This window comes from Apis dorsata, unplaced genomic scaffold (assembly GCF_000469605.1).
Source record: "Apis dorsata unplaced genomic scaffold, Apis dorsata 1.3 scaffold_465, whole genome shotgun sequence".
Classification (NCBI taxonomy): Eukaryota; Metazoa; Arthropoda; class Insecta; order Hymenoptera; family Apidae; genus Apis; species Apis dorsata.
This window is the reverse complement of record NW_006263705.1, coordinates 327,994-355,069: the sequence shown is the minus strand read 5'-3', so window position 1 is coordinate 355,069 and position 27,076 is coordinate 327,994. Positions and strand designations below refer to the sequence as shown.

Genomic DNA, 27,076 nt, shown 5'->3' with positions numbered 1-27,076 from the left:
CATTTTAAAATATTATATAAGCTAAAAAAATGGCAGTGATAATACAATTTTATTTTCTTACATAATATTACATCTATGGGCAATGCCCAATATTTTTAACACTCTTCTGTTTCGTTATAGTGACATTAAAAATTCAATAAACCATTGTTTATTGCTGATTTGCAATGTAATCTTAAACGATTTTCCAGTTCTATTACTTTATTCGTTAAGTGCTGCATTTTCCTTGTCTCTAATTCATACTCTCTTAATTTGCTTCTCATTTCATATATTTCTTGTTGCATAATTTGCTGTAAAATATTATAGCTTTAAACAATATTTTATATTTTATAAATTATTTTACAAGTATATTTTAAATACTAACCACATTTTCAATGGCTCTTTTCATTTCATTGATACTTTCAACAACTGATGCAACTTTGACACTCATTTCTGTTGTTTCAGTATCTCTTTTCCTTCCTGTTGCAAATTGCTAAAAATATAATATAAATTTTATTTATCATAAATTTTTAAAATTAATTTCAATATATTAGAAAATCTACGAATACGTAGAATTATCTGTGCATCTTTCTATTCAAAATTATTGAACTGTTCAAGAATTTACATAGTCAATTTATATTCACAACAATTAAAACAAACAATTAAAATAAAATAAAATTAAAGATAAGAAAAAAATTAACTCACTGCATTCGTTTTTTTATCATCGAACGAAAGTGCTTCTTTTTTACAAGTCAAATAATACATATATTATAATATAATACATATACGATTATTATTCGACATACCTTTTCGAGCTTGGTGAGCCTTTTTAAAATAAACTCATATTCCTGATCAAGATCACCATCAACTACTTCATTTTCTGCATTATCTGCAATAAAACATTGTTATATTATTGTTCAATGAAATATAAAATATTCTTGTATTTATGCAAATAATAATGAAAATAAAAGAAGAAAAAATCTGTAATTATGAACCATGTGGTGAGATTAATGGACGTCTTGTTGTTATTCGCGGAAAATCATTCTCCAAGTCTCGAGCTTCGAATGCAGTGTCTTCAGTGTCTAAAAAAAATATATTTGTAATTAAAATAAAAGCAATCTAATCCAAAAGCAAACTATTCTTAAAGATAGTTCTTTTAAGTTTCTGTGCAAAATATTTATTGAGTGAGAACATGATGCATCATTATGATAAATAGAATTTTATTTGATTTTTCAAAAATTAAAAAAAAAGTTCTAATAAATTTACTTAATGATTGCTTTGTTGTAAAAGCATTCTTCTCTTATAGTTTTGATTTTATTATTATTTTATTATTTTATGAAATTAAATATTTTATTTTAATTTTCCATATTTTTTACATTCTTTATTATCAATAAAAAAAATTATTATTTTCTTATACAGATTTTTAGAACGTTCATTAAGTTTAATTTCTGATATATATTCATCACAGTCGACATGAATTTCGCAATATCCTGATCATAATTTAAATCAGAACTCACTCAACCTTAAAATTCATGTCACTGTACCATGTTTCATTCTGTTTTCCAAGACAATTTTAACCGATGTTGAACTTGAATACCATTTTAAATATATCTCACAGAGTCGAACTTCGTGTAAATGGCATTGAAACTCAAGATTAATGAGAATAGATGCAACGAAATATTGTTGTTTCTTCGATAAAAATAACATGATTTTTATCTTATCTAAAATTCCAAAAGCTAGAATTGAGCAAAACAACAAGAAGCTATTTAAAAATTTGTTCACTGGTGTTACCAACGTGTTTCGTGAATAGCATTTAAATAGCTTTAAAATTGATAATTCTTGTTTTTTTTAATACTCTATTAGTCACTGTCGAGATCTCAAAAACGAATTTGTCTTTGGGAGAGTAGAATAAAACTTCTTCAACAATTACTCACCGTTCTTTCGACAGGATTGGCCGTCTTTTTGTAATTGAAAACCAGGTCTGCAATAACACTCATAAATTCCGGGTAGGTTTCTGCAAAGTTGATCACAGGGCTTCTCTGTCACGCATTCGTCGATATCTGTAATGTTGGTGGACAAGTTATGTTAATTCATGCAAAAATTAATTGCATAAACGTGACAGCTGCGTGATAGTAGCTGATCCATCGCGAAATCTTTCTGTTTCCAGTCAAGAGTATTGCGCAAATTCATCACAATGTAAAGTTTCATTAATCAAATATTTCAAAATTCATTCGATAATTTTATTGTAAAAATTACTGTAAGAAATTTAGTCATTGAGTTAGTGAATGACAAAAGATAAGGATTAGTGATATTATTTAAATAAGTTGTTTATTGATTAACATAATAAGGTAATTATATGAAAAAAAAAGAAAGATTTGCTTTTTTATGAAACAAGAAGTTTAAAACTTAATATAAATGACTTTTATTTCATTACGTATTTTAATTATAATTTAAATATATTTTGGAAAGCGAAATAGAAAAAAATTTTTTTTTATTTATTATGTTTAATATTTCATTTAATCATTGTTTAATTGATATTTATAATTGATAGTTTAAATAAATTTCATATGTATTAAATATTCCATATGTTTTATAGTATAACAAAAGAAAACATTTTTTTAAGAAGAAATTAATCACGCATCAAATTTCTAATTCTTTAAATCATTCTATTTCTTCTTTCCTTTTTTTTTTCGGTGTAAAAAAAAAATATTTTTTAAAGTAAAATATTTCTTAAAGAAATACATAATTAGCTCGTAAAACCCAGGAAGATCTTATCATAATTGAACAACGCGCTGTAGCTATTGTAAATTTCAAGGATATCTTCTTGGGAGGGTTAAAACCTCTCGTAAAGGATTTTTTTATTGAATCAAAAGCGGTTCACTAACACGACTTACCTCGCCCCGGTAATTAGAACATCCGCATAGCTTAATGAAATCGCTCGTAAATCTATCGAAAGCAGCCCAGCTGCCGGATACCACAATACGTTCGGTATGGTATTCGCACAATGCTATCGACCTGCGTATCGGTCTACGTCAATTTAATTACGCTTAACGATCTCGGCTACGAGGACGTGCTTCTACCTCAAATATCGATCACATATATTTTACGATTTAACGGCGCTCGTTGTTTGCCTCGTTAACTTTGCGGAGGTTTGTTTGCTTCTATGGTATTTCGAGCCTAGCTTAGATAAGGAGCATTGTTGATCACTATTGATCACTATTTAAAATTTGGAATTTGAATTTGAGACTGAAGTGAATAGAAAATATTTTATATTAACGAATTTTAAATTTACAGTGCATAGGTTTCTACGCATGATACGCATGATTTGAATAGCAATAAATAAATACAGTCAATAATTATACTTTTTCTCTAAAAAAAAAGTGAATGAAGAGAAAAAAATATTTTTCATTGCTAATAGAAATATATTTAAGTATGGATTACTTAACATGATTACTTAACATTCTGCGCTTCAAATTTGTCGTAACGAAGATTTAATTATATATTATCTTTAAAAAATTTATATTTTTCATTTTGTTATTTATAAAAAACGATTTCTAATTATATTTTTTTTCATTTCAGATATATCTATAATAAAAGCATAATAGAATAATTTTTTGGGAATTTTCAAGAATTTTTATGTAATATGTATTTCTTGCAAATTGAATGCATTATTATTTGACATTCTATATCGCTGCACATGATTGAATGATGTAATTGAGTTGATATTTACATGAAATTAATATGTACATTGTTACATGAAATTTAATAAAACATGATTGTTAAAAAGTCAATGAAGTCGTTAACAATATTGAAAAGCATTAAAATAGTTTTGATTAACTGTAAAATTCGAATCGATAATTTAGAATTGACTTATTTTTTCTTATTACATATACCTGTCTGACACTGGTTGCCTGTAAATCCTTTGGGACACGTACACTTGCCAGGAGAAGTACACACACCTCTGTTCAAGCATGGAGAAGGGCAAATAGCTAAAAGGTAATTAAATTTAGATTACATAGATATATAATTATTTATTATTTAATAAATAGATATTTATTATTACATCAGCCTTTAAAATGTATATGTAATAATATTTTAATAATTATATATATATAAAATAAATGAACTTTATTAATAATAAAAAGAAATTATTATGATAATTATGACAATTTATTTACGTTTATTGCATCCAAAACTCAAGTGAGTTGCCTGCGTCCATCCAGGGCAGCATAAGAAAATGGAAGGTGTCTCAATGTTAAATATATTAAGATATCTAAAAACAATTGAATACAATTTCATCGTACATTATTATAATAAATAATATTTTTCTTATATCTTAAAATTATAAATTTAATTCTTAGAAAGAGGTAACATTCTTGTAATTAAATTTACTGGAATAAATTCTGTTTTGTAAAATTTTTTTCTATTAAATTTAAATGTTTTAGTTGTCTCAAAATTAAAGCGTAGTTAATGATTTTAATATAGTTTTAATTATTTTGAATACGCAAAATATTAAATTTAAAAAAAAAATTGGAGTTTTAAAGATAAATATTTCATTTTAAAAAATTCACGTTACCTAACTTTTCGATGATGATGAGTAACAGAACTGGGGATCGATCTGGTGCAAACTCGTCTTCTAAAACACAAAGAAATGAACAATCTATTAATACAAAAACATATTTTACATACAAAAAAGAAATGATATCTCATGCACATTTGTTACTCAACAAAAATCCTCTTCGATGTATTTTAGAGCAGGTAAATATTCTCAGCTTTACATTTGTTATTAAAATTTATGCCATCTATATACACTCATTGTTAAACGGTGATAAGATAAAATTAAATTAATGAATCGATTGTTTTGATAGCGATCACAGTCTGAAATCCGAAACTTTATTTACATCGTCGAAACGATATGGAATACAAAGAGGATAATTTTGACAATTACGTTTAAATTTTGATTCGATATGAATGACAGAGTTTAAAAACAAATTTTTAATTATAAAAAGAAATTCAAGATGATTGTCATTCTGTATCAAAAAATTATTCGACTGCTTCTTGTAATTGATCTTTTTTGATAATCGATTTCGATTAATCAATAAATATTCATAATTTTATTTGAAATAATTTTGAATCAACTTTTGTTTTGCTTGTTTTAAATCAATTATACAAAATATAAATTTCTTCCTTTATTTGTATTTTTATTAATTTTTTAATAGCAATTGATAAAAAGACATGATTTCCATTTGATTTTTAGAAATTTGTGAAAATCAACTTTCAAATGCTATTGCATGTGTTTATTCAAATTGATATAAAAAATAATATTATGATGATAGATATATTGAAATCATTCCTTTCTCTTTATACTTGAATATTTCCTGTTACATAAAATTACATAAATGAAAGAAGCTTAGATTTATATAAACGCCCGAGGATCATCGTAATTGAACATTTTCCAAAGGTATCATTTATATTCTGAAACATTGATTAGTTTTAATTATAAGTTATTTCAATGAAATGTTCTTTAATTACAGTTAATTACAGTTAATTTAGCTAATTTAGTTAATGGTTTAATAACATTATTCTTGTTTTCAATTTAATATATTTTTTTAAAAGGAATTAACATTTTTCCTTTAATGATAAAAATTATGATCATCGTAATAAGAAAATTAGTTAAAATAAGATATAGCATTTCATAATTAGAAATGAGAATTAGAAATCAGAAATGAATGGGAATTTCTTCAAAAATGAGAAATACATACAGAATATAACATCTACATGAGATCTTAAGTATTTATCTCGCTTTAGTATTTATCCTATTTTTTTTTTTTTTTAGAGATACAAAACATAAAGATACAAAACATATTCCATTACATTAAATTTAATGAAAATACATCAACATGTATAGATTAATTATCACATACATAATTATAATTAATATCTTAATTTCTCTGATTGTTTTTCTTCCCATTCTTTTATTTATTTCAAATTTTTCATCTATATTAACTTCAAAAACATAATATTAAAAATTTTCATTAATTTACATCTCTCGTTACTTTTATCTTCGTTCTTAATCTTCTCGTTACATTCGAAACACTGAAGACAAATGTTACAACATCGAACCTCTATGAGAAGAAGACGATCCCAGACGATCCTGTCCATTGAAATCGTTGTTTTCTCTTGGCGATTCAGTGTCTTGGGTAGAAATTGCACAAATGAGAGAAGACGGGTCGATTCATTGCGCATGGACGCGCAAGGATCTCGCATAATTGGGCGACGAGAGGTGATTCCACGCGGTGAAACCACTTCGTCATCGTTGGACTCGCAAGAAAATTGCATCTCGGCCTGTCCCTGTCATGTACGTTGAAACGCGACACGACATTTACTGTCGCAACATCGACCACTTGCTTCTCATCGTGAGACGTTTGCTTTTCTTGCCCTGTGCGCCATTTTGTTCATGGAGAACACATGCCAAGGGCGTGAAGGAATCGTACGAACATAGGTTACTTATTGATATGCGTTAAAATTGTCTTGGGGCGATAAGAAGTCTTAATTCAGAAATGAATATCTTGACTACATATTAATTTTCGCTTTTTATTGGCGATAAATTATGCATTATTTAATTACAGGAAGAAATAAGTTACATATGCTGTATTTAAGGTATTTATATTGTTAATCAAAAGTTAAAAAGTTAAATTAGTTAGTTTCATTTGTTATTTGAAAATGAAATAAGAAAAATGATTAATGAGATGCTATTTTAAGTAAAAGAGAAAATAAACTGTATGTTAACATAACGGCAGTTTCTTAGAAAGAATAGTATAAAAAAATTTTTAATAATGAATTTTAACAAAGAATATCTAGATTTAGATAGATATTAGTAAAATCTAAAATATAATTATCAAAAAACAATTGTTTTCTTCTTCTAAGATTCTTATATTCTTCCGACAGGTATGCAGAACAAAATGAGGTCTTTAACAAGGACAAGGATACTGGTAAATCGTCTATTAAAGATGAATGCTGTATTTGCCTACAAATTATCTGTGCCTGTAAAGATTAAAGGGATTAGTGCGACAAGTGATTCAGATTAGTGAATCGTGTGGGTTCCGTCAGACAGGTAGTGTGTCTGACATTATCTCATTCCCCTTGAATCTATTTCATGGGTAGTAATAGAATAGAATTTGCACATGACATATATTGTTTCTGTTAAAAATTTCTTCAAAGAATCCATGAAATTCATATATGATTTTACAAAAATGATTCTAATTTACATAGCAAAAGCATAAACAAAAATTAAAAATTTAAAGGAAAAGAAAATAAAAGTTCTTTTATTTCTTAAACTCGATTTAAATTATAAAAAAAATAAAAAAATAAGAAATAATTTCTATCATAAAAAAGATATAAAAATACTTTTATTAAATTCTTAGATTTCTCAAGGAAGAAGAAATAGAAATTTCTTCTTCGATATAAATATAAAAATAAACGAATAGAAGTATTTTTATATTTTTTTTAAGCTCCTTGAGTTCTTAGAGCATTCGATATTCCAAGATCAAGCTAATAAATTATGGATGCCTTCGAACGCCCACGTGGATAATACTCTATTTAACTTTGGACGACGCGATAAGTTTCCGAGCAACGGTCGATGATCGCGATGTATTCGCGACAGTACAGATCATTGTAATTCGCAAAAATGTATGTTTTCGCTGTCGAGACGAGGTACACATCAAATCGTTTCCATTCCCAGAAAAATACTTTGGAACACGTAGAGACGGAGATTCAGATACGGTTCGGAGGACATTCGCGTGGGAATACTGGTTCGTGTGCTTCGGGTGGCCATACTGAACGTCGTACTGATAACGTCCAACATGGTCGATCCACGACATTGAACGAGAGAAACAAACAAGTTGGATGCACATTCGCGAACGATTTCTGAAAATAACATGTAGTAAATGTACAGTTTACGGATTACGTTGATTTTCTGCTAATGAAATGATTGGTACTACTGGTTTCTGAAAATGTCACTTCTCTATCCAGTAACATATTATATGAATTATTTTCTAAAAACTTGTTCAGAACGAAAAAAAAAAGAAAGAAAGAAATGCAACTATGAAGTTTTTCTACTGTAAGTTATAAACATGATATCATAATATGACTTTTTGTGCATAATAATCGCTGTAGTTTAAAATATCTTTAAAAAATAAATTTAAATTAATATTCCTATGAAATGAATCCAGAATTCAAGATCATTTTATGATCATAATAAATTATTCAATTCTTCTTGACATTATTCTCTAAAATCAAAAATATATGATGGTTTAATGCAATTATTTAGTGAAATAATTAATTTTCGTTCAAAATATTTTCTCATAAAATTAGTGAAAAAATTTGAAGAATCGTGACACCCTATATAATTCTATCTAACTCCAAAGCATTTCGCTTTTCATCGCGCAGGTCTTAAGTTCATTTAGTGTGAGTAGTTCTAACGTGTTCTAGGAACTTTCTCCGTTAGCGAAGAACCAGCCAAGGAAGAGAAAAATGGTGAAGAAATATACGAAGGAGTCGTGTGTAATAAAATTAACGTCGATTAGCGATGTCGAGCGGACGAAGGCGCCGTCGCGTGATACTGTTCGAAAGCTTCTTCGAGGTGATAAATTTTCAATGAATTACCACATATCGATGGCTCGCGTGTCTGTGACTCTCTCTTTTAGATACACTTCCGAAACCTTAACGATGATCTCGCATGTTTTCTGCATCTAGTTGCGCCACAGGAGAATAGAGTTATGGTGGTCATTCGTTATTATCCTTGTTCGATTGATTATCTATTGCTCACGACCGACATTTTCACGAGGATAGGTGAATATATGATTTTTGAAGATTTAGAACATTGAACTTTAAAATAGATAAAATGAATTTAATGATATTAAAAATAAGTATTATGGTATATATTAAAAATAAACTAAACATTAGATATTAGATATGATATTAGAAAATACAATAGATTGATAATTAAATTAATTAATTCACATATCTTTATAAAATCAATCATAGATACATTATAGATACAATATAACATATTGTTAGTTTCGAAAATACAACAAATAAAATTTATTACATTAATTTTACGGGAATTGCGAGAAACACAATAACATATCGTATACATTAATCGGAATGCTTTATATATATATACACAATTAGTATCAATTAATTTCGTATCTTCAATCGATTTCTAATTGAATCATAAATATCAGTCCCACTTTCCCCTAGTAATACTCGTAAACTGCGCGCATAATCACAGATATACAAAGTAAATTTTCAGAGCAAAAAGCGTTATCACCACATGCCAGTAAAATGTCTTGTTGTCGCGCGATGTCGTGATCGTGACGACACGCTTTGCACGTTCATTGTGATGTCACCAACAGTGATAAGCATCAGCATTTTATTATATGATCTTATGAACTTTACACTATTCTTGTCGACGGAAGTGTATGACTCACGTTTCACGGTTTCAATTTTCAATGAGTGCAATAATTGCAACAAGTATATAAACATCCAAGAAAGATTCATTGTTTCGAATGAATAGATTTGAAATCAATTCAATCGATATTTTTAATTAATTGTAAATTTGTACATAATGAAAGAATATTCGTAATGAGTTACACACAATTCGAAAAAAATTCGTTTGAAACAATTTGTTTTTAAAACAAATTATTCTATAGAATGATAGCCGGTCATTGCTATTTCAAACAGTAACGATCGATCAAGCAAGTATCACAGTCTCCAAGTTCGCGACACTTTATATTTCATCGTTACTTGCATACGTCATTCACATTATCCAGCCAAGTCTCGTCAATTAATCACGAGGAAATCTGTTCTTGATAGCTTTCTAAAGACTAAAAGACTCGTTATCGTCACTCCTTAATGAATACTCGGCGATTACGTGATTTATTCAGCTTGTTAAATTATTATTTTACAAAAACAAAATAGAAAAAAAATTCTTAATCAAAGTTACCTTTATTTTGATTCAATTTATAAACTTACAGCATGGATGTCTATTCGGATTAAATAGCATGATCGACACATTCCTTCGATGTTGATTTATACATTGATAACAGACATTATACGCTTGATTTATAAAAGATTTCATCACAACGATGCAATTTTATCGACAAGTTATTTCAAAATGATCGGTTTCTCAAAAATTCAAACCATTCCTTAATAGATGAGTGGATAATCGTACACGATGCAATAATTCCGTTCTTCCGTTTCTTTTGTCTCTTTTTCTGATGGAACACGCGCGCGCAAATCGGAAAAATAAAGCAATATGGAACGTATGTCGTGCCCTGTCCAGCATGCAAATGCGATAATAATTCCACAGTGTCAATTAACATCGTGCGAGAAGTGAATCGTAACATACAGATGCCATAGGAAAGGTTACTCGTTGAAGGGGCTCACTTGGCAAACGACGAGTAATGTTACGACTATCCAGTTAACGATTTGCAGTATATATATATATATATGATGGCTTTCGCGTAGTCAATTCAGTATACATGGCTTCTTGAATTAGATTTTGATTGGTAGATTCATAAATAAATTGAATACCTTTGCACAATTGGATTAATATTATTCTATCATTTATCAGTTTCAAGTTACTTTGATAAATGTACTTGTATGTAAAAGCAACAAGTTTGACAGTAAAAAAAATGAAGTTTCAAAAACATTTTATAAACTAAATTATTGATTAATTGTAAATATAAAATATAAAATTGTGATAATTTGTAATTTGTCAATAATAAGTTGTTAAATATTTTTTATACGATAAATAATTATATTATTAATTATTTATTAATTATTGATTATTCAAATAATATATTTAATTATTATCCTGTCAAAATATAAATTTACATATAAATATATGTATAGCTTACCAATATTCATCTATTGTTAGATATCTTTTTCAAAATTCACACATTACATATTGATTCTCAATACTCTTGTATGCATCTGTAATAACGTCATCCTTGTATTTGCAAATGATGAAGAGAAAGTAATACTGTCGAGCAACGTCATCAGAAAATAATTTCTATTGGACGTGCACATGTGGCCGAAATATTCTTAACAGCTTCTTCTCATCCTCTTTGCTGCGCACTCTCGTTGCAGCGTGGAGACGATATTTTTTCTCTCGGTTAACTACACCCGCGATGCATAGCGATGGTTTATCATAAAAGCAAAGGAGTTATTTTCGAGGCTGACAAATGGGTTCAATGTCCTCTCGTTGAATATTTTTCCCTGGTCCCCTTCGACGCCGCAGAAAGAAAAGAGAGTAGTCTTTTTATCGGGCAGTCAAATTTTAAGGATATTGAGCGTGGTGCTCGTTAGTAACGGAGTCGTGCCAACCGTTTCTTTTTCCTTTACCATCCGCCATCGGCTAAACAATCTCACTCCCTTGTATATATTAACGAGAGTTTGCAAAGCGTTAATGTTGAGCCTCATCCAAACAATCTTGTTTGATTTATTTACAATGGTTTCGAAAATTTACTTTCTCGGAATTGTTCAAAAAATAATTTTTGCAATTTTTTATTTTTTCTTTTCAATTACTTACTATTAATTATATTATTATAATTTTTTTTTCATTTCTATAAGTAGTTTATGTTTAAGAATATTTTCTTAAATAGATTGTTTGTTCTTCATCAATTCTTATTTCTTATTTCAGAAAAAAGACTTACAGAAAAAAGTAATATAAAATTTAAACCAGCAATTATGCACAATAATTCTTTTATATTTTTGTAAATTTAAAATATTTTTTAAATGTAGATAGAAAAACATGATTAAATTGAATTGGCTTAAATAAAATAAATTATTTATTTTTCAAAAAGTGAATCATTAGTCATAAATTTTCTATTAAAATTTAAAAATTTACAAAAATAAATGTTTTTTTTTAAATTTTATATTCTATATAAATATATACATATATAACATATGAAAAAACAGTAAAAAGAAAAGAAAATATATTATTCTTTAAGCATTATTGATAATTCAATAATATTTTACTATAATGCATTTCTAAACTAACATAGATATTTCATTTTAACATTATAGCACGTTATATAATCTTCATAAAATTTGTAATGTTTGCAAAATCGAATCGAAAAATTGTATGGTTTGCAACGTGCTAAATTTTCCGCGAAATTCAAGATCACATAGCATTTCGTGGCTTCTTGAGCTATGCTTTACATAAATTAGCAATGTCTTCGATCGTATCGACATTGCCTTCTTCTAGTAAAACGATTTTATCCTCGGCATATGATATAAAATTATCCTAATCGGTCAATCGCCTGTCGTTGTTTGCGATCGATTCCTCCAATTTTTCAACACAGAATACACAATATTGTGACGGAAGCCGCAGGCTGATAGTGCGAACCAACGAGACTTCCAAACTACAAAATTACTTGATGACAGGTTACCGGTTCCCGAAGAAGTAATTACGCGCCTACGCGGTGCCAATAAGTGCCATGCTACCGCTCATCATTCTGCACGTGTATCTCCATCGTTATGCATCGTTTGCAACTTATCATTTTACCACAATAATAAATCTTTCCAAATATAATATTAAAATTATTCAGTTTTGATATTATATTTCATTCAACTTTTCGTTTTAAATATTAAAAGTTTAAAAAATTAAAAAGATTCAGAGAAATTAAAATAAATTGAAATTTTTGAATCTAGCAATTATAAAGAATAATAATTATAAATGGCTTTAATTTATAAATTAAAGCCTTATCTTTAATATGAAATACATATATATTAGTAATAAGTAGCAAATAATAATATTATTAGAAATATTGAAAAATTACGATATGAATTAGATTGCAATAATATTATTAAACATTTTAGGAAAAGAAAATGCAATAAAAATCGATTTGCAATCTATTTTTAATTGTGATGAAATCGAATATTTTAATATTTATCGTTAACATGTGATTTAAATAGAGAAATTAAGTATTTAAAAATTTTTTATTTAAATATTTCAAATATTCTTTTAAATTTTTTTTCTCAGATATTCTAAATAAATATCAGATTTAAATTTATAGAAACTGAAAATATAATCTATACTTCATAAATAATTTTACAAATATTTCCAGAATATCGTATAATTTTTTTAGCAAATCATTTTCATTTACGGCAGATTACGTAATTGTTACATCGAGCTTTCACTTATTCGATTAGAAAACCCGTATTCACACATCGAATACTATAAGGTTTTCTTATGTTATGAATTATCGTCTTACGCTTTCGAGATACAATGATATATCACTGGAACTGTCATACGTACATAGAATACAAGTACTCTTACTTCGTGATACATTTCCTTTGACTTCACACAACGTTACAAATTTTTCATCGTTATTCACCCATTATCAAATAAAATCTAAATATCTCTATCGTTCGTTAAAATTGTTACTTACGTTATAACATATCCTACCATTGCTTGCTTTCAATCTATTACCATTTCCTCAATAATATTTTAGAAAACTGGGATAAATTATTCGGTGTAGAAAGTCTTGATTATTTATTGATTTCTAAGTCATTTTATTGCTTTAACTTTCGAAAATAATATTTGATGCTATTTGCATGTGATAGTCATCTTATAACGAATATAAAATATTTAAAAAGTTCATCAAATTCATTATAAGTAAGTTAAGTAATAGATACAATAATATAATAATATAATAAGATTAAATTCAATCTATAAAAATTCAATTAATTGAGTATTAATAAAAATTTCTTTCCAATAAACGGATATTAAACTCTTCTCTCCATGATTTTTTCTCAACGAGTAAAATAAGGGGCACCGTTACACCATCGCGCTGCTATCAATTTCTGCGAATGCGCCGATTGCAAATCGTCAGGCACACACCGCGGAATTATCATTTAATGGGACCCCGCAATAACGCGAACCATACAGGAAGGAAAGAAAAGGAATCGTCATGAATTATTCAAGCAATCGCAGGAACGTGGAGCAATAGCGCGGTATCGTGCGATCGATACCGCATCGTTCGAACACTTGGCAACGATAAGTCCATTTATGCTGGCTATAAACCGACTCCGGGAATTTTCAAGAAGATCCATCCAAGAAACGACCTTACGGGGCCACGAATTCCTACCGTGCCACCAAACTGCCCAAGCTGCTTTTTTTTTTATTTTTTTTTTTTGTTTTTTTCTTCTTTTTTTATATTCGTAATGCCATTTATGGTGGAATAACCATCAGCTTCGACCACCCTAGGGATCAAAGAACACTATTGGCCTTAACCTTGCTACTCGCGCCATCCACGCCCACCATTTCTGCTCATAGTTTTCACTTCTTCGCTGTGAACAACAACGAGCGAAAAAAGTCATCGCTAATGGATTTAAGCGAAGCGCCTACCATCCTTCTTCCCGATCGACCCTTCATTCTTTACCTTCTTACAGGAACTTGTTGGGCCTGGTTCATCGGTCACTTTTTATTGGGTATCTTTATCGAGGAATCTTGTACTTTTTGTGACAGGATATAAATCTAAAAAGCGTATTAGAGAAGATCAGGTTTTAGAAGAAGAATTAGAAGTGATATTTAATCTCGAATGGGAATTGATAAGTGTATTTTAGTGTTGATTGGATTTATGATTGGACATTGAGACTTATTATCTATTTTTTCTATATTTTATTTTATTTATATTGTTTCGAATATTTTTTAAACAAAAGACAATATAATTTGCAGTGATTAATTATAATAAAAATTATAATCGAAATTATAATAGGGATTTAAAAGAAGTTTTTATCAAATATTTATTTACATTTTAAAATTATATAATTATACATATATATTATAGCAAAGATAAAAATAGTGTAAATTATTGAATTTTAAAAAATTTATAAAATAAAAAAAATATATTATCATTCCATAAATGTCGATTATGTTTCATTTTCCATTAATGAATTTTGTGCTATAATATTGAATGTATCTTGGTTATTTCTTTTACATACCATCTGTCGTTGATCTCTGATAGATCATACAATCGCCATAGAAATTGATGCGAAATTCCAGCACGTTCGCGAAATTGTATGTTCGTGATTGCCCTTTGATCGATGAGCATGTAACGTTCACGATGCACGTACTCTTCTAACTACCGATTATATAATTTTATCATGATAAATTTAAAGGCTTATGAGCTTATTAAACGCTGTAAATTTATTCAAGCATTGAATTTTAATATTAGTAATCGTGCGAAATTTATTTTTTCTTCAATAACCAAAATATATGTTATTTCGTGAAGCAAAATCGATCGTTCCATAAACATTTTTGTATTTAATATTTATTTAATAATATAGTATAGTATTCAAATCTTTTCATAATATTGCTCTAATAATAGTATAAATTACTAAAGAAATTGCTATTTTAAATAAGACTATGAAATAAAATAAATATTGATAATAATATTATCGTTATATCTTCAAGTAGTTTCAAATAATTTAATAAAATTCTATATAGCTTTTATAAAGCTTCTCATACAAAGTATATAATTGTACTTTTATCATCTTGGCGCTAAAAGAAGTTATATTAATTCTCCCAATCGAGAATCATAATTCTTAGTCTTTTTAGTTCTTTAAAACATAATTATTTATCTATGTATCTTTGAAACATAATAATTGTCAATCAATTATCTATACATTATATTATATTGATACAAAAACAAATGCAAAAAAATCAAATTATTTTAATATAAAAGGATATTCTTATTCGCATAATTTTAAAAATATTCATCATAATTTTACACAGACAATTTTATACTAATTCATATAATATCTTCAATATTATACCATTAAATTCTGCACATGCTATAAATAAACAATTAAATGATCTAAGCTTTGTTAAACAATTTGGAATAACATCAAAGCCTAGTCAGAATCCCTTCGCATGAGTTGAATGGCCGGCGCTGTTATGTTTATCTCAGTTCAGTACGCGCTAACAGAAACGAAAAGAAAATAAAAGGAGATCCCGCCAGAACGTACGTGTAAAAGACGTGCTCTATTTGCATCCGTGGAATGTCATTTCGCGTTGTTCCTTCTTTCTACTTGTTTTGTGGCGAGTCGCGACACGAAACCCTCCCTGGAGGCATTTAAGAGTCTTGCGATGTTCCATTAAGAGGAATGACTGAATCATTTACGAATTCTTTTTGAAAGAAGGACTTGGGCATCTTATAGATGAACATGTGAAGCTACTTGAAAACAGGATAATCAAATCTAGATAGTTTATTAAGCATTTTGTTACATATTATAAATATCTGATTTTTAAAGATTCGTGCTGCAATAATGATACAACTTAAAAATTATGATTATAGTGAAAAAAAAATTTAAATGCTTTTGGTTTGATCATAAGAATATCGCATTAAAATGTTAAATTGATATATTTCAATACTTTACATGTTTTTAATATTTTAATATTTTACTATTTTAAAAATTTAACAATATGAAAATGATTTGAATTTATTCAATTATTATATTATTCCAATATTTAATGAGTAGATTAGATTCTTCAATATTGTTCAATATCTTAATATCTCAATATTTATAATCTCTAATATTTTAATGCTTTTTTTAAAAGATTAAACCAATGTTTTCTTTTTGTTTTAATATTTTAGAATTCTAATATACCAAAACTTTAATATTTAAGAATTTCAAGAGTCTATTATCGTGAAAATTCTAATTTTTGTTGTAGAATTGTTTCGTTTATGAGAAACAAAGACTCAAAAAGGAGAAAATGAACCGTGTATTCATCCATAAAAAAAATGAAATCTCGCTCAAGAGGAAGATACATGACAAAATATGGAACATGGAATCGATAAGAACAATGTACTCTGCTTATTTTGACCTTGATTTGAATTCTCTCAAATGGGCCATGCTAAAAGAAGACATTGTTGCTCTCGGGCAGAATGCCACGCAGCTCGGCGACTTCCTTGAGATTAGAAGCTGAATCGCTGGAGGAGCGGTATTTGACATTTCGCTCGGCTTCCTAACCATCAAGTAAGAAAGAAAATACCTCCGGGACGTTTCATTTTTAAACCTCGAGGAATAGTTTTCACGCACGTACGGGGCTTGATATTTTTTCGAGAACCAGACCAACTCCGTAATTGAATATGAATTACGTGCAATGCGTGACCATGTGCGAATGTTTCTACTCTCACGTATGATAGATAGTTTTTTCCAATCGAACTTATAATTTCGAATTAAAACTTTCGTGTAGGTATATGTAATTTTATGTGAAAAATTTTATGGGATATATAAAATAATTTGAGAAAAATATCGAATAATATAGAAATAAATAATTATTAAATTTATTTTAAATTAAAATTAATAAAGATATTAATAAAGATTTAATAAATTGTAATACATATGTATCTTATGATACTTATATGTATTATTTAATTTATAACCATTTATAATTTTAAAACCATAAATAAGAGAAAATAAAAGAGATTAAAATGAGAGTATAAAGAATAAATAGAAATTAGGATCTATCATTTAAGATACATTGCCAACTAAAATTCCATCCGAGAGATCTGATTCAAAACTTTTGTCCAATTGCATCGGGATTAAATCGAATACAATTGCGCTGTAAATCCAATCTAATGTGTTTAGAAAACATTGAAACGTAAGGATGAAAAACAGGAGAGGAAGTGGACGGAATCGGATACTATCACCTCGTGAATCGCTAGCTGGTAGAATTTATTTCGCGTATGGCGCCGTAAAGCAAGTGAAAATAGTGGCGAAATTCAATAGATAAAGGAGTATTATCGTCGTATGCTATTTATTCTCTCTGATCATTTCTCGGCAAATGACCGTACAGAAAACTTATCGCGTTAAAGTGCCGCGTGATTTTGATACATATAGTATCTTTTATAATTATTTTAAGAGAGACTATAACAATAAATTGTAAATAGCAATATTTTAGATCTTTAATTAAAGAAGGTATTTCTTTAATTAATTTAGAATTGTATCAAAGAATCAATATTTTTAAAATCTTATTCCTAAAATATTTTGCATTTTAATTAATTCTTCCAAGAAGTAAAAAAATAAAGTTAAATGTTACTTTAAAGAAATTAAAGAATTAATTGTTTGAATCTCTTTTCTTTTTTTTTTTAAATTTCTTTATAGATATACATCCAATGAAATACCCAATTTATTATAAATTATCTCCAAAACAAAAAGATACTGTCACTTTATTCTTAAATAATTAAAGCATTATAAGTTCAATGACCAGCAATTTCTATATTAATATATTTTCTATTTTATTCATAGTAACATGTAAAAAGAAAAGTTGCTGTATCGCAGTCGTGTTGCGAATTTATCTTCCGGCTGACGTTCCATTAACTTTTACCACTGCTCTGGTTTCCCTAGCACGCGCCAACCCACGATCTTGTTAAGAATAGAGCCGATTAATTACCAAATATTCGAAATACTAAAGCCAGTTAATCCAGTTAACAAATGCGTCCGGCAGATCGCCAAATGGAACCAAACAACCGAGCTTTTGAAACGAAAATCCTCGTCGTTATTCGATGTACTGGTAACACGAGAAAAAAAGAAAAGAATTCAAATAGATTGAAATAGATATACCATTTTTAATTATTTAAATAGTTTCGTATAAGAAATAATAAATGAAGAAATATTTAAAATTAAATGAAAAATGATATAAAATTTTTTTTTTAGAAGGAACTTAAATATTTTTCATTATATTGAAAATTTTAACTTTCAAATAGATAATATTGTATTATTTTTGATTTGGAAAAAATTATACTCTCAATTTTTATCTTTATTTTTTTCATAAAATTCAGACATCTATATGAAACGAATTTTGAATTAATATATAACTAAGATAATACAATATCTATCTATATTATTTTATATTTTATTCAAAGCAATTGCTGGAAAGTTTATTCAATTCATTTCATATAGCATATAATATTTTTTTTTCACTTTTTCTTATAAAATGAAAAATTTAATGTTCGCTATTTTCATGTATCAAAGTAATATGTTTTTAAAACTTCTTACGTCCTCAGGAGAAAATACAGTATAAAAATAATTATATATTTATATTAGTATCTATAAAAATTTATTAAAATATATTCAAGATTGAAAAAAATTTGATGTATAAATTTTTAAATAGCTGATTAGATACGTGTGTCAAAAGTGATTAACCAGCCAGTTTGGCTCACATATTTGTTTGTTTAGTTGCGGTTCAATAACCATGCCAACTATTAATCTCTTCGCCACGAAAGTATCCACAGGGGGAATGTTGCTACGCCGATTGCAGAGTAACGATTATGAAACTGCAAAAGCGGATACGTGACGAATGCAAGCAGTCGTGCATTAACGTTGTAGTCTAGTATATTAGATGCTTTTCTTTTAAAGAAATTTGCACTATATTACATTTGAAATATGATTATAATGATTGTACGACTAGATATGGGATTAGGATTAAAGTGTCTCTTTAACTACAATGTTTTAATCTTGATATATCGATAAATAAACATATTAACTTTTGCTTAATAATTTATGTCAATTTATGTCAACACGATAATTTTCTAAGCTATTATTCTTCTAATTTAAAATATTTGATTTTTTGGCAAATAAGAATTGAAGAATAATAATAAAAATATAAAGAAAAATATAAAGAATAAGGACCCATAATTAATAATATTATGATTAAAATTATATTATATGATTGATTATTAATGCATCTTAAATAATATTTTTATTTATATTTGTTATATATTTTCTATAATCATCGTTCTTCTTAATTTCACAAAAATTTCTATCAAAAATGAACTAAAACTAAATCTCTTTGAAATATGACATAACATGACATGCTATGAACAACAATGATTTAACAAACTTTCGAAAGATTCTTTTTAAACCATTCGCTGTTTTTTCTCTGTCATTGGAAAATGGTAATTGCGTTGCAGAAGAACAGTGTCGATTCGAGGGACAAAACAAATGCTTCTCTTGTTTGACAACGTGTATAACAGTTGCATCTATTTCCACGCGGCTCAATCCATTTGTCAATCGATCAATCTGTATGTCGTAAACCAACGTAAGAGACGATGGATAATATAGGCAATGTAAACTGTGCAATCATTCCAAGATGTGACATAGCAGGATTATTATCTGGGGTACTTGGAACTGCTCATACATTCATTATTCATATTTCCTCTTATCGACGCCCATCGATCAATCGTGTAAAATGATCAATGCGGGGATAGTTTTACAAAGAGTTAGTGGACCTATTCGTGGAAGATGTTCTAACAAATGACTTTTTCTTTAAAAATATTTCAATCAATTATTCAATGAAGCAAGTACTTTTGAAAAGAAAATTCGATTGTGAATAAACGATAATTCAACGCTTAATACATGCATTTGCTTATCGATGAATATTTTATTAAATACGATATCTAGTTATAGAGATTGTATGCTTTTTTAGATTTATATCTATTTAACAGGATTTTAATTTAAAACAATAAAAATGAAAGAAGAAAAAAATAATACTAAGAAATTTATGAAATAAAATCAATAACTCTTTCTGATATACAATCGTTTTCTGTATCCTTAATTCCATTGATTTCAACTTGTATCGTCAATCCAATAAGAAGTCCAATAGTGCTTCGAAATCGATTCAAGTTTGTTCATTAGATTAATGTATCCGACCTCGAATTTTGCTTCTATATTCTCGATCGAATCACATCGTCGATTTTCGTTGTCTGAATCATGTTTTAAGTGTTATTATAGCAACGGAAATGAAAAAATTTCGCTCGATGATGGCCGATTGATCGATTTGGTAGACAAGTTTTTCGCTCTTCTGATTTCTGATTTTGTGTCTATATAGATACAATAAAATCCATTTATTTAAACGTTTAGTTAATTAATCATCTATTAAAACATTGTTTATAACATTAAAGCAATAAGCATTTGTAGCAAAAAAATATTTTAATATCTTTTAATAATTTTTAAATACAACAATTAAATAAATATTTCGTCCAAATAATAGGATTTTATATTTTATTGAATGAATTCAATCGATGAGAGTTGATGTAATCAAGTATGAATTAAAATTTTGTTCTGATAAATGATCTTCAGGTAAATGGAGTTCCACTGTAATTCGATTGAGAGAATGGAGGATACAGAAGACAAAAGGAGAAAAATGAAAGAGCATTGAATAGTAAGCGCGTGCTAAATTATCACATTCAGGCTAAATAGTAATGAGGGAACCGGTATACCATTTCTTTTAGCGTACGTGCAAGGAAGGAGCTTTGTTTCGTACGGATAAAGATGGTCGCATTTACGTGAAACCGATGGATCATAAATATTTTCATAGATTTTTGCCTTGACGTACTAGTCACTGAAATAATGAGAGATTATTAGAGATTTGCAAAATTTTGAAAAAGATCATTCAATCATGAGAGATGTTTTTAAATATTTCAAAAATAATTTTAAAAGATTTTTTTAAATTTTTTTTAAACTAATGGAATTAATTAAAATTATTTATAATATAGGATTTATAATATAGGATAAGTTATTTAAATAATTCAATATCTATATTATACTTGTTATTGTATGAACAAATTTTTTTAAATAAATTTTAAACAAATTTATGAAATCAGATTTACATAAAGTTTCAAAGATATAAATGTTAAAAATAAATTATGAACTTAAAATAGTGATATAATTATATCTTTAAGAATAGATTCCAGATCAATCTCTTCTCTAAATCGTGACTTTTAAGAATAAAAATCCAGTTTTATTAATAATTATATTGAAAAATATTATATTGAAATTAATCAATTTTATAATTTTAATTTATAAATTATAATATATAAATTAATTTATAAGTTAATATACAAAATATAAAAGATTAATTTTTAAAGTAATATCTTTTAAATTAATTTTTTTATAGTTTCTTTATAGTTTCAATCATATTAATTACAATAATTTATTTATTAATTAGAGTAATATTATTGGTATTTTAAGACTTTGCATTCATTTAAAAAAGCTTTTTTTTCTGGAATATTATATTTTATTTATTTAATAAGCCAATTTCCATTATTTCGTTCTTAAGAAAACAATTTGTGATTATACGCATATCTCCTAATATGGTTAATTCTCATTCAACACTTTTCAGAACTCTCATTATCTTACCAGCAATTTATATTGAATATATTATTTCTTTAAAAAAATAAAGTTACTTTTTAGGCATGCGTTGTAAATTAATCTTTTGAAAATATCGTCAATTTTTTTTTTTCTTTCTGTATCAAGTAGCTTTTTTTTAATCAAATATTTAATATTAAAAAATTGTATTATTATAAATATTTCTTTACATTTTTCAAATATTAAATTTGATTATTTATTTTTTTTGAACTATTATTTAATAAGTATTCTATGTAATATTTAGTAAACTCTATATTATTAAAAAGTCACATTCAAATTTTTTCTTGACCAAATCAAGGATACAAAAAGATACATATTATAGCAAAAATACTGTGTCACTATTTTAAGTATCACATATATTTCTCTTTAAACTTCCAAAATCAATATTTAGCAAATACTATTAAACTCTATTCGTATCTAACGGATACATACAACTTTTCTCCTACCTAAACTAAATTCTAAACTTTCCATATTACCATTAAACACACCAAAAACTGAAATGTAAGTTAGTTTCAGTCAGTGCAGCTTCGAAAATTCATTTATGTCATTTTGAAGGCTAATTCAATTAACAAAGTTACACCAGTTCCCTTGCAAATTCACCCATACGTTAAACCACTTTCGCGTCCACCTCAAAAAGAACCACCGAGATCGTAGCCAGTAAATCACCGAAGTGCAACGCGCGTTCCGCCATTAACTGCCTCTTAATTTACCAAAAAGTCGAGTTGACGCAACGTTAGTGACGTTAATGACCGCGTTACCGACATTACGACCAATCTTTCTCCGTGTTTTCTACACGAAACACATAACTGGCATCGATTATTGTTCACGATAAAGGTTTCCACAGATGATCGATACGATGATCGTTTTCTTCTAGCGAGTATCGTCGTTATGCACGAGTAATCAGGCGATTTAATTGGCGTTCTTCAGTTTCGCTCGAAGCGGCGCGAAACTAATATTATCATGCGGAAACCTTTAAGGCTAGCCGAAGGGGAGCCGCCATCGTCGTGTACCAACAATTCCAATAATTGCACGTGACAGAGGAACGCGTTACGCGCGAGATAATTAATCGGCCGATTAATTAAAACCGGTCAACGAGATTGCCGATTCTTTTGATGAAAGATTAGTATCGATGTATGTGTTAGAAATAAATTCAGTAGAGAAAGTAGATCTAGAATTATCTAAATGGACTTGCAAATGTTATTTTAGAAACATAAGTTTTCGATTGTGATGAAATTTGGTATACTGATAAATCTATATGTAAATAGAATAATTGTAATTTAAATTTTTGTCATAGAAAACCAATTGTAAATAAAATGTAAATGTAAATGTTTGATATAGTTGAATAGAAAAGTATAAGTTAAGTTATTCTTCTATAAAATCTTTGGCAATATTGGATTTTCTAATGTTCATAAATTATCGTAATTTTTCTAATTTTAGAAAATACTTCTTTTGTGAAATTTATCTTTAAATTGTCGCGTTACGTACATCAATATGTTTGAATTCATGAATTTATAATTTATGTATAACACGATTAGGGTGAGAGAATTAACATTAGTGGAGAAAATTGGAATTCTGGTAATTGCGAATCGATAGCAATTTAGCAATCAAATTGCATTTAATTAACGATTCTATTAGTTTGGTTGCTTAATATCAATATTTTATTATGCATTTTATCTTGTTTATCTCAATAATTTGTTAATAAGACAAGAAGTTATTTGAAACTCTTGTAGAAAAGATATCGTATCTAGACAGGTACTATAAAATAATTATTAAAATATGTTAAATTTCAATGCAAATTAAAGTAGTACTGGTTTTTATCTCGTAATAGTAGTTTTTTTATAAAATACTGACTATAAATTTATTTGATTTCATATAAATTTATACTTCTATTTTTCTGTCATCTATGAAAAATGTTTGCTCCATTTTCTGCTATGTCGAATATTCATACGTCTCTTGAAAAGCATTTTTTACTCAATTTTGAAGAAATTTAGCAAAAAATAATAATAATTAAATATCTTTCAGCGATAATTTCAAATCAATATTTATTATTTTTCTAACTATTAATATCTTAATATTATCATTTCTAAATATTTTATTCATGTGTATTTTGTACTTAGTAAATTATTTATTTTTCAGAAACTGCAACAATATTTCCAGCAAGGAAACGTACGTTATCCTGATATTCCTACTAAATAGATAAGCGCAATAAAAAATCGCCCACTCTCTACGAGCGAATGTACAAAACCGTGTAACCTTCAGCCGAAGAAATAATCTCCTGGATGAATCATGGGGAAGATATTTAAGGTGAAAACTGTAGATAAAATACTTGGTATTTTACTTTGTACCAAATACAACATCGTAAAAGTAATTTCTGACTTCTCCTTCTGAAATTTTAGGTCCTATTATAAATTAAAACTACATATATCGTATGCTATCATATTCTTTTATCACCAACGATACGATTAAAATCCTACGACCAAAACGATTTGGCAAATAAAAGGATTATACAATTCATAAATTAATTAATCTTCCATTCACCATTTCACAGTTTTAACGTCCAAAATAACCACAAATCTTGAAATTACACGTTCGAAAATTCGAAGTAAAGAAAAAGAAGAAGAACATTTTTTTTAATTGATAAGCAATTAAAGCGATTAAAAATCGAAATGAAAGTCGAGTATGGATCACAAATCGATAATAACCGGACGATAAAATTCTGAGAAAGATTATGGACTGGCACTATAAATTATCGTTCCGCGCGCGTCCACTCATTTAAACGCGTGAGTTGCGCTTTGTCCGCCGGATCGTAAAGTTTTCCGCTCGAATTTAGCTCCGATTCTTCTCGCTGATTCGATGCCGGACACCTACGTCCGCGGACTCGAGGGTGGCGATACACCGTTTTATGCAAAGAGGTGAGTGAAGTCAACTTCTCTCGGAGCAGGAAGTAGGTGGATCGAGCGAGAAAATTGATCTCCTTCGATCGATTAAGGGAAAATTTAGCGAGCCGTTTTACATGTGACTTTCGTTTCGTCCGACACAATGGGAAATACAGACCCATTTTATTGCGCAATCCGGTGAAACGTACTTCTTGACCTGCTTCATATTCGCAATACAAAGTACATTTGCTTATGATCGATGCTGACTTCGCATCCATATGCTGATTTTATTATATATATTTTAAAACGGAAGCTAGAGAAAGGCTTTTTTTTCCTTGCGTCGGAGAAGAATAAATTGTGAGTATATATTTTTTATGATTATAAGAATGAATCATTTTTAGATTTTAATTAATTTATTCGACTTCTCGTTTAACTCGTTATATTGTACGATTGTTAACCTTATTATAATTTTAGAATGTTCATATTTTTTTAATGAAGGTTTGGGCGAAGCTTCCATTTATTGCAAGAATAAGTATGATTATGAATTAACATATAATAAATTATTAAATAAAGGTAAATTATATAATATTATATAATAAAAATAATGATTTGAAGTCGTTTTAACGAATGAAGAATACTGGAACGCTAATTATGATTTAAAATTATACAAAATAATTATCAATTATCTCAAATCAATCCCTATAATGACAATTATCAATTACAAATCAATCTAACTCAATAAATCTACAATTTAAATACATTCTTCCAGAATTTCTAGCATCAATTCACAGTTTACAGCACTTTTCTTATTTAGAATAATGAATGAATCGTAAACAGTAATACAAAACTATTAAAAACTCATCGAAACACGAATAAATTTTTAAAAAACCTTACTCACCCAGGATGATGCTTGGTATAAGTAGCCGCAGTGGTCGTGCGATGCTGATAGCCCTGAGTGACCGCTTCCCTCTGCTGGTGACGATGATTGTTGTGATAACCGGCATAAACGATGGCCCTGCTGCCGCTGTATTCCCCAACCGCGCTAAATTTCTCCGGTTTCGAGATTCGTTGCTCGTGGATGCGCTGTTCCACGCGATTCCTGGATCCACCGATTATCGATGGTGCGATCGTCGAGCTGCTTCTCATGGGGAACATATCGTTCCTGCTCCAATTTCTCGCCACGCTCTGTTGAAAATTCTTATCATCATGACGATCATGACGAGCTCGAACAAATTTTTCATGGAACCAGACCGGCCAGATGAGTCTATGATCGGTGAGATCTCGATGATCATTGTTGGATGAGTGCTCGATCGAAGAGATCGCCACGGGTAGAGCGAAAAACGCGCACATCAGAAGGTTTTTCGATACGAAAGCCATCTCTGAGCCAGCCTCTGATTATTTTAACGATATCTGATGGTTACAGGTTACGGCCGCGACAAATGGATCACATTCTCGATTATTTTGATCGAGGCTAGGTTCGACAGAACGTGCCGCAATGGATACGTCGAACAGGCACGATGGACATCCGGTGCGAAATCGTTCGAAGGCAACCGAGAGCACTACTGAACGAGACACACGGAGTAGGCCCCACGTGCTTGAACAACTCGTACCAACCCCACCATCCTTCTTTCTTTCTCTCTTTCTCCTCGTATCCTCGTTCCGCCCCTCGTCCTCTCTCGCACCCATTTCTCGTTCCTTTCTTGTACTGCTCGGTAAGGCCTCTTTCTTCGTCCCGCTTTGTCCGTTTCCTTTCTACCTGTCTGCTCTCCTGATACACCGCCAACCGCTCGACTAACCACCTACATATCCTTGCACGCGTTCGACAAGAAGGCTTAGGATAGAGAGACAACGGGCCTGTGTTGTTTGTTCCTCAGGATAGATGGGACAACCGGGCGAACCGATTGCGAAACTCGAAGGGTACGCTTGTTGCGATAGTATTTTTCATTTTTTTCTTTACTCTTTGTTGATTCATACCATTGAGTTTTGCGCTAAGACGC

The 27,076-nt window shown here is 28.7% G+C and overlaps 1 protein-coding gene across 3 annotated transcripts; it reads right to left on the bottom strand.

Moving 5' to 3' along the window:
* Nucleotides 1-30: 30 nt before the first annotated feature.
* Nucleotides 31-26,663, bottom strand: LOC102677761 (low-density lipoprotein receptor 2). 3 transcript variants are annotated; one of them, XM_006619940.2, is made up of 9 exons: nt 25,978-26,663; nt 4,553-4,612; nt 4,155-4,249; nt 3,870-3,965; nt 1,911-2,036; nt 972-1,058; nt 783-865; nt 362-469; nt 31-303 (listed from the first exon to the last, which is right to left on the bottom strand). In XM_006619940.2, the coding sequence occupies exons 1-9, from the start codon at nt 26,454-26,456 to the stop codon at nt 298-300; spliced, it is 1,140 nt and encodes a 379-aa protein (XP_006620003.1). In that variant the 5' UTR covers nt 26,457-26,663; the 3' UTR covers nt 31-297. The 3 variants fall into 3 exon arrangements, with proteins under 3 accessions (XP_006620003.1, XP_006620001.1, XP_006620002.1); XM_006619938.2 differs by having other exon boundaries at nt 31-287; XM_006619939.2 differs by having other exon boundaries at nt 31-287; nt 783-862.
* Between the last annotated feature and the right edge of the window lie 413 nt (nt 26,664-27,076).

Excerpts from the sequence above, each read along its gene's own strand:
- LOC102677761 (XM_006619938.2), bottom strand. The coding sequence starts at position 26,456 with ATGGCTTTCGTATCGAAAAACCTTCTGATGTGCGCGTTTTTCGCTCTA. Across the intron at positions 470-782 it reads GGCTCACCAAGCTCGAAAAG|CAATTTGCAACAGGAAGGAA; the intron begins GTATGTCGAATA and ends TTATATTTTTAG. Across the intron at positions 288-361 it reads AAAGAGCCATTGAAAATGTG|CAAATTATGCAACAAGAAAT; the intron begins GTTAGTATTTAA and ends AATATTTTACAG.